At 40.9% G+C, this 9,393-nt stretch overlaps 1 protein-coding gene across 1 annotated transcript in view; it reads right to left on the bottom strand.

The window, feature by feature from the left end:
- Positions 1 to 78: 78 nt before the first annotated feature.
- Positions 79 to 9,393, bottom strand: part of LOC107678706 (adhesion G-protein coupled receptor G2-like) — a 32,052-nt gene continuing 22,737 nt past the window's right edge. Inside the window, exons 8-12 of the mRNA XM_016474076.1 lie at positions 1,584 to 1,705; positions 1,232 to 1,497; positions 940 to 1,030; positions 567 to 850; positions 79 to 231 (exon numbers count right to left, since the gene is read on the bottom strand). Coding sequence (XP_016329562.1) covers positions 95 to 231; positions 567 to 850; positions 940 to 1,030; positions 1,232 to 1,497; positions 1,584 to 1,705 — 900 coding nt within the window. The 3' untranslated portion in view covers positions 79 to 94. The remainder of the gene's footprint in view (positions 232 to 566; positions 851 to 939; positions 1,031 to 1,231; positions 1,498 to 1,583; positions 1,706 to 9,393) is intronic.

Below are 9,393 nucleotides of genomic sequence, written 5' to 3'. Positions count from 1 at the left end.
TATTAAACACGCATGACTACTAGTATTCTGGCAGTCTGCTGTTAACTTATCAACTGTCTAAGAAACTAAGAGGTGGTTTTCTGTCTTAATTAGGCTACTTATAAACATTTTCCAGACCATTCATGTTGGGTGGAACCATTGTTGTGGTGGAGCCGGAGCTTCTTGGATCATCAGAGAAATGACCAGCAAGGTCCTTGTGAATGTGGTAGTAATACAGGAAGAGGAAAAACCCTGAAAGAAAAGATCAGAGAAACTTATTTCAAATAATTCAAATACATTTCACATATGATTAAAGTCATTTGCATCACTTTTAAACTAACCAAAAATAATCAGACTTTTGGTCAAATTAATCATATTAGTGTAAGTACCATTATAACCTCTTTTAATTAAATAAAATAATTATATATAAAAAAAAAAATACAATAAAAATGTAAAAAAAATTAAAATATAATAATTAAACATTAAAAATAATAAAAAATATAATAAATAATAAAAAAAAAATATGAATGAATCAATTCATATAATTTGCTGAAATCTGTAGGATGATGCATGTGATTGTTGCTCACCCTGTAATGAGTTCAGCACAGTGAATATGTAATATGAGGGAATGAGCATCGGTCCATAACTGAAGAACGCCACAGACCATGTCAGACCGAAGAGCAGGAACAAACTCAACACCATCATCAGCTGCTTTCTGAACGTCTTTCTCTTGCTGTCAGTTGCTCTTAGGCGTCTGGCCTGGACAATCCTAGTTAAGATAGTGATGAAGATTCCTGTCGTGAAGATGAAAACTAAAGCGTAGTAGCCGATGTTCACTGCGTAGTGAATGAAGGGATTTGTAATCCAGCACCTGTAATTAGAAAAGAATGAAGTATAATTAATAAGACAATCAGTAGACATTCAAAAATGTACATTTACATTAAAATTTACAGAACTTACATTCGTGAAATTTTTCCAGACGTTGTCTTTAGGATCAGTGTTTTATATTCTCCTACAGAAGCAATAGCTATGACTATTGGAGCGGGAAACGCTGAAAACACACAGAGACAAGGGGTATTATAGTTAAAAACATAAGAGTATAAAACATAAGTAAACATGAAACCATAAAAGTATCTTGACAGTAGTTTATATGATTTGTGAGCAATATATTTTTTGTTTTTGTGTGAACTTACAATTGGACTAGATGGTTTGAAACAGGTTTATTTTAATGTGTTTTGTTGCTCAAACTCACCCCAGCCCAACACAGTGATCTTCCTCATGTAGTTTGTGATTGTGACATTCTGTCTGATGAGCCATAAGTACATATGAAGAGCTTGAATGAAGAACCAGGTGAATGAGGCCAGCATGGAGTAATGCAGCACCAGTGCTATGAAGACGCACGCAGCGTTGTCTTCTGTGTTAGCGATGCTCTCGTTTGACAAAAATGAGGCATTCAGTAGGCACAAAGCCACAAACATGTTCATCAAGATCTTCGTGGCCTGATTTGATTTGGCTTTCCTATTAAAACACAAAAACAACTGTGTTTGCAACCATTGCAACTTTTTAACTTCAAGTAAAAAGCACTATGTTTAAAGATACTCTACCGTAGCAGGAAATGCATGAATAAAGCAACGGCCATAAAAAACATGGAGATGCCGCAGCCGATAGAAGTGATAAAAGTCAATGGTTCCAGATCCGGCACTGTGTTTCTTGCATCAGGTGGAGACTAAATGATTGGAGAAAACAGAACAAAACAGATCAGCTGGATGATTTTAAAACCTTTTTTTTTTTTTTTTTTTTGCGAAAATTCGATTTTGTTAGCAAGATCTTTAATTTTTAAATATAACACATATCAACAGTAACCGTTTTTGTGGTTTGTAATTCATAAATTATGTGTCTATCACTTTGCATGCCATCGATATCAGATCAATTTCCCTAAAGGCAAGCTCACACTTTAGGACTATGAGACTACATGAATCGCCATCGTGCTCTTTCTGGTCGTCTATTGTCATCTTGTCTTAGCCGTGTGCATATTACACAACACAATACTACACAACACAATGCTGACGAGGTGCACAAACTACAAGACATGACCAACCTGACCAACAAAATAATAATAATAATAATTACTATTATTTTTGTTACTGAAAAATACTTGTTATATTTCAGCTAGATGCCAAAGCAACATTTCCTATTTTCATGTAGTTTAACTTGATATGCTAAAATAACTAAAAAAATAATAAAACTAAAATAAAAATATATAAAAACGTCTCGGTTACGTATGTAACCCTCGTTCCCTCAAGATGGGAACGGAGACGTCACGTCGTTGACTTACACATATGAACATCCGTTTAGGTGCATATGGAAGATTAGAGGTAACCCTCTTGGAATGGCAGAAGTTTGCCGGGGAAACACGGGCTCTGAGGCTATACCGTGGACTTTACACATATGGGATCTGCTTAGGTCTCTACATATGGAACCCAGCCCTCTACCAGTTCTCACAGATTCAGCGAGTGAGGGCCTGGCGCCGGACATTCCGCCACATCTGGCTGCCGAAGGGACGGAGGAGCTCGACAGGGCCTACAGTACGGACACTCTGGAGACACTAAACCGGGGCCTCTCAGTGCCACTACTCGTTTGAGGTGAGAACACAGGAGGATACCGGCTCCACACGAAGGCTATAGAATCTAGCGAACGTGTTGGGGGGGTCGCCCAGCCTGCAGCTCTACAAATATCTGTCAACGAGGTGCCACGAGCTGGTGCCCAGGAGGATGCAACACTTCTAGTAGAGTGAGCTCGCAACCTGAGCGGGCAGGGCACACCCTGTGCCTGATAAGCCAGGGTGATGGCATCCACTATCCAGTGGGCCATCCTCTGCTTAGAGACGGCATTCCCCTTCTGCCGGCCTCCGTGACAGACAAAGAGCTGGTCTGAGGCCCTAAAGCTTTGCGTCTGGTCTACGTAGCATCTCAATGCTCGGACGGGACAAAGCAAAGCTAGGGCTGGGTCTGCCTCCTCTGGGGGCAGCGCTTGCAGGTTCACTACCTGATCCCTGAAGGGGGTAGTAGGAATCTTGGGCACATAGCCGGGCCGGGGCCTCAGGATTACCTGGGAGTCAGCCGGCCCAATTTCTAGGCACGAATCGTCGACCGAGAATGTGTGCAGGTCCCCTACCCTCTCTATGGAGGCCAGTGCAAGCAGGAGCAGAGTTTTCATTGAAAGAAACTTTAGCTCAACTGACTGCAAAGGCTCAAATATGCCCTGCTGTAGTGCTTTAAGCACCAGCGACAGGTCCCAAGAGGGTATAGAGGGGGGCCGGGGAGGATTTAACCTTCTCGCCCCCCTAAGGAACCTGATGACCAGGTCATGCTTCCCTACCAACTTCCCTTCCACAGGGTCATGGTTAGCAGCAATCGCAGCGACATAGACTTTAAGGGTGGAGGGAAACAGCCTTCGCTCCAACCCCTGCTGCAAAAAGGAAAGCACAACCCTGATCGGGCATATCCGGGGGTCTTCTCGACGGTCTTCTCGACGAGAAGAACACCACTCGACGAACAGGTTCCACTTCAAGTCGTAAGCGTGTCTCATAGACGGTGCTCTTGCTGAAGTGATGGTGTCAACTACCTCTTGGGGTAGGTCACCTAGAACCTTCGCGTCCCGCCCAGGGACCAGACATGAAGTTTCCAGAGCTCTGGCCACAGGGTGCCCCGTCTCTGAGTCAGTAGATCCTTCCTCAGAGGAATCTGCAAGGGAGGGGCTGTCACGAGGAGCATTAGTTCGGGGAATGACAAATAGCCATCTAGGCTAGCAACCAAGATGGTGCTTGCAGACTTGCACGGTTGGTTGGGCTCTGTGCTTGTTGTATTATTTTTTAAATTGTTTAGTTTTTATTTTTTTATTGCAACATTTTTATGTGACTTTTTAAAGACAAGAACACAGAAGTGGAAAAAGACAAAGAAGTCATTTTTAACAGTCCAAGGTAGACGGAGACAATGCCATGAAAGACCGCATGTGCCAATTAATTATCGGCGGTGATTGTATCTACTACTTATCAGCTGTTTGGTACTACTCTGTATTCCAACCGCCTCAGGATTAATGGTATCTGGAATTTTGGCCGCAAAAATGCAACAGAATAAACAATATTTTTTCGCTTTTGGTGATCCACAAGTGAATGAGCAACAACTGAATTATTTTGGACATGGTCAGCTTGCTATTTATTGTTCCACCTTGATATACAAATCGGCACGTACTGCTGCAAATGCTAAATTGAAATCCAGTCGAATCAATATGGACGATTTACATGTGTCAATATACTTCTCTCTTTTGATCCTGTTGGCGGGAGATATACAGCTTAATCCTGGCCCACACACCTTGGCTCCTTTGTACAATCAGAGCGGTAATGTTAATTGTTTATTTGAGCAGTTTGGCCGTGAACTGGGCGTTGATTCACTTGTGGAGGGATTGGCAGGAGCTTCGGGCTGTCGGGATGAGGAGCTTGGATTACGGTTTGCTGATCGGACTCTGCTGCGTGATTACGTGGCCCAGGTGGATTGTGAAAGACTGGGCCCTGAAGCTGGTACGTTAGTGGATGGATTTCGATGCCGGCAGGTTGGTCCGGATCCTATGGGACTGATGGGTGGAAGTAATGGTGTTCCTTTTGAATCTGGCATGTTGTCTGCTGGCGATACGGTGGAACGTTCTCGGGATGAATTGGACTGCTGCGTAGATTCGGATGCATTGCAGCGTGCAGTGCGGGACGAGTCGGCTGGAAGTCCGGATTGCAGGTGTGTGCTGCGTGTAGTGGGACTTGGAGTGAAAACAACAATCACCGTGGCAGCTACTCCTCAGACCTGCGTTAACAACCGCTCCGACCTTGAGAATGTTGTTAATGGTAAAATACATCTAACATGCGGTTCTTCTAAACAACATCAGAACTTATTTTTTCAAACTGTCAACCATGCAAAAGTTATCTGGGATCCTGCAGTGAAACCTAGAGGAATTTTTTGAGGACATTTAAATATTAGAAGTCTTATTTTGAAATGTGACGAAATTAGAACTTTGCTAACTGAATCTAATCTTGATTTCTTATGTTTAAGCGAAACATGGTTACATGATAATATTTTAACTAGTATGGTTGATATCCCTGGATATACGTGTTTTAGAAAAGATAGAGTTACAGGTAGAGGTGGTGGCGTATTAATATACATTAAGGATTCATTTAAATCTACAGAGATTCCATTACCTGCAAACGCTTTAATAGAATCTTTTATGTGTGTAAACGTTTCTCTTTCTCCACGTATGGAATTTAATATTGTAGTATTGTATAACCCCCCTTCAGGATGTGCGGTTACGTTTTATGATAATATGGAAGAACTGTTTAAGTGTTTTAAACGTAACTGTGAAGTACTTGTTTTCGGAGATTTTAATATAAATTGGTTAGATAAGCATTGTAGAAAAAAGCTTAAGGATCTGACCTCAAAATTTGATTATCGACAGATGATTAGTGGACCCACTCGTATTCGTCGGAAAACACAAACATTGATAGATTTGGTATTTACGAATAAACCTGAACGTATAACAAAAACGTATAATTTAGTTTGTGGGTTGTCTGATCATAATATGGTATTAATTGCTAGAAAACAAAAACAAAAAAAAGATTAATAAGGTATCATAATAATCATGATGGATTAGTAAAATTTGAGATTCCTCGTAAAGACCATGCTGAATTTGAGAAGGAATTAATGGCAATAAGTTGGAATTAAGTTTTACAACATAATCATGTAAATAACTGTTGTGATGAATTTATGATTCATATCAGTTGTATTGTAGATAAATGTATTAAATGTCGGAAGAAATCATATAGAAAAATACAGCTTCCTTGGATAAATGATACGATACGTCAATTAATGAAACAAAGAGATTATGCCTTAAAGACTTTTTTTAAAACTAGACATGAAATAGACTGGCGGTTGTTTAAAGGACTAAGAAATCGAGTAATTAAGGAATTTCGTACTTTAAAATCAAATTATTACATTCACATATTATCTGAAGCTAAGGGAAATGGTAATATAATATGGAAACAAATTAACAGTTTAATAAAACCAAAAAGTAAAGTTCAGGATAAATATATTCTTAAAGTTGGAGATGAACTTGTTCATGACTCAAAAAGAATTGCAAATATATTTAATTATTTTTTTATTCAATCAGTAAAAGATCTTGCATCTAATTTTGCATCAAAAGTTGATAGACAGTACTTCGTGGATGAAGATGCTAATCAATTTGAGAATATAGAGGATGATGTTAAATTATTTGAAATTCAGGAAGTGGATCAATCTGTAATTATGAGAATTATGAATGAATTAAATACTACATATTCTAAAGATATATATAATCTTGACACTGCCTTTTTAAAAAAAAATGGAAGTGTTTTAGTTAAGCCCCTTACCCATCTTATTAATCTTTCTATCAGAACTGGGCAGTTCCCTGATAGTTGGAAAAAAGCATTGGTAAAGCCTATTTTCAAATCTGGGAATTCAGATATAATTAACTATAGACCAATTAGTCTTCTCCCGGTTCTCTCTAAAGTGCTGGAGAAGGTTGTATCAGAACAATTTTTGCAGCACTTAGAGACTAATAATCTTTTACACCCTTTACAATTTGGTTTTAGACATAACCATTCTACAGAAACTGCTACTTGTTTATTATTAGAAAATATTAAGCGGTCACTCGATAAAGGATTTAAAGTTGGTGCAGTATTCCTGGATCTGAAAAAGGCATTTGATACCGTAAATCATAATATTTTAATGTTACCAAGGTCATTAAGAAATTTAGAGAAAGTGTCAGCTTGGCTTGATGCCTCTTTTTTAACTTTAAATACTAAAAAGACAAAGTCCATATGCTTTTCAATAAGAAAATTACCGGTAACAGAATCATTAAACATTAGAATTAAAGATGAGATTATAGAACAAGTATCAGAAGAAAAATATCTTGGTATGATTTTAGATTCTCAGTTAAATTTTAAAAGTCATGTTAAAAAGTTGCGTAAAACGATTAAAGCAAATCTTACCAGCTTTAGAATAATAAGAAATTGTTTAACATATGATCATGCTTTTTTGTTTTTAAATTCGATGATATTATCACACATGGCATATGGATTAGCCATTTGGTCTCAGACAAATCAATCTATAATTAATCAGGTTAAATGTCTTTAAAATAGAGCTTTAAGATACCATCATTGTCAGATCCTAAGCAAATACAAGATTTTGAGCTTTGCTCACTTTGTCTTTTTTCATTATGTAAAGTTTGTGTTTAAATGTTTAAATGGTCTTGCTCCTATGCCCTTATGTACATTTTTCGAGAGATTGCAGGGAAGCAGTAGATCCACTAGAGCGGCTTCTAGTGGAAACTGTAAAGTTATACATTGTAAAACATCATTTGCTCAGACTGTTCTCTCAGTGAAAGGTGTAAAATTTTGGAATTCATTGCCTGACTATTTAAAATCTATTGTAAACTATAATCATTTAAAAAAAGCCACGAAATCTTGGTTGATACATCAGCAAACCTGTAGTCATGTTTAGTGTACTTATACTATAAATTTGTGTAGTTATTGTAATTTATTAAAGCCCTCCTAGGGACAAGTGTTGCAAATTAGCTTCGGCTACAAGCACTATGGTACATGCATGGGATGACTGTTGTTTCATTTTCATCTGTTTATCGTATCTGTCCCTAACAAATAAAACATAAAAAAAAGAAGAAAAAAAAAGAATCAGGTCCAAATGGGCCATTCAACATACTCTGAATGTCAGTAGATATTCAAAAATGTACATTTTCATTTAAATTTCCAGAACTTATCATGGAAATGATAAGATTGATTACCAGTGCGTCTGTGCCGAGTGTTCCCTCAGTCAGGGAGTAGACCAACTGGCAGTGAGAGGTTTCTGGAGAGGCCGTCTGGGGATGGAGTCTCCATTCTCCCGGGAGCGTAGCTTGTGACAGCTCGTTGGCTGTACAGTTGAGCAGACCCGGAATATGAAAGGCACGAAGTGAACTCAGACCCTTCCGTCTCCAAAGGAGGAGGTGGAGGGCGAGTTGCGACATGCGACAGGAGCGCAGACCACCTTGTCGGTTGACATCTGCAACGGTCGCCGTGTTGTCATTCGGACCAGCACGTGCTTGCCTCGTAATCACCCTTTGAGACGGTTCAAGGCAAGGCGCACCTCTAACAACTCCAGGCAATTGATATGCCAGTGCAGTTTGGGGCCCGTCCACACTCCAGACACTGCGTGCCCGTTGTACGTGGAACAAAGGCTGCCTCCACAACTTACGTGAAGACACGGGGCAACAGGGACAGCCCGGAGGGCAGGACCTCATACTGATATGCTCGTCCTTCGAACGCGAACCGCAGAAATGGTCTGCGGCGCGGAAGAATCGATGCATGAAAGTACGCATCCTTCAGGTCGATCGCTGCAAACCAATCTCGGGGACGGATGCACCCCGAAGATGCGTTTCTGCATCAACATCTTAAACGGTAACCGGCGAAGGGCCTGGTTCAAGACACGCAGATCCAAGATTGGTCGTAACCCACCGCCTTTCTTGGGTACAATGAAGTAAGGGCTGTAAAACCCTGTATTCATATCGGCTGGAGGGAGCCGTAGCTGCCATATGCCCCAGGAGCCTCTGAAATTGTTTCAGTGGGACCGCCATCCTGCTCTTGAATGTATTCAAGCAGTTCAACACCGACTGAGCACGTTCCTGCGTGAGGCGTGCTGTCTGTTCGACCGAGTCCAACTCCATACCGAGAAAAGAGATCCTCTGCGTCGGGGAGAGTTTGCTCTTTTCCCAGTTGACCCGAAGGCCCAGCAGGCTGAGGTGTGAGAGCACCAAATCCCTGTGTTCGCAGAACTGATCCTGAGACTGCTTCGTCGAGGTAGTTGAGAATGCAAATGCTCTGTTCTCTCAGGGGAACAAGGGGTGCCTCCGCAACTTACGTGAAGACACGGGCCAACAGGGACAGCCCGGAGGGCAGGACCTTGTACTGATATGCTCGTTTTTCAGACGCGAACCGCAGCAATGGTCTGTGGTGTGGAAGGGTCGACACATGAAGTACGCGTCCTTCAGGTCGATCGCTGCGAACCAATCTTGGGGACGGATACACCTGAAGATGCATTTCTGCGTAAGCATCTTGAACGGGAGACTGTGAAGGGCCCGGTTCAAGATGCGCAGATCCAAGATAGGTCTCACTTTCTTGGGTTTCTTGGGTACAATGAAGTAAGGGCTGTAAAACCCTGTATTCATATCGGCTGGAGGGACCGCATACTTCGCATCCTTCGCCAGTAGGACTGCGATCTCTGCACGCAAGACAGGAGCATCGGCCGCCTTCACTGTTGTAAAGTGGACGCCCCTGAAGTTGGGAGG

This window comes from Sinocyclocheilus anshuiensis, unplaced genomic scaffold (assembly GCF_001515605.1).
Source record: "Sinocyclocheilus anshuiensis isolate Anshui unplaced genomic scaffold, SAMN03320099.WGS_v1.1 scaffold208, whole genome shotgun sequence".
NCBI classification, from domain to species: domain Eukaryota; kingdom Metazoa; phylum Chordata; class Actinopteri; order Cypriniformes; family Cyprinidae; genus Sinocyclocheilus; species Sinocyclocheilus anshuiensis.
The sequence above is the reverse complement of the archived record's forward strand: the minus strand, read 5'-3'. Positions and strand labels throughout refer to the sequence as shown.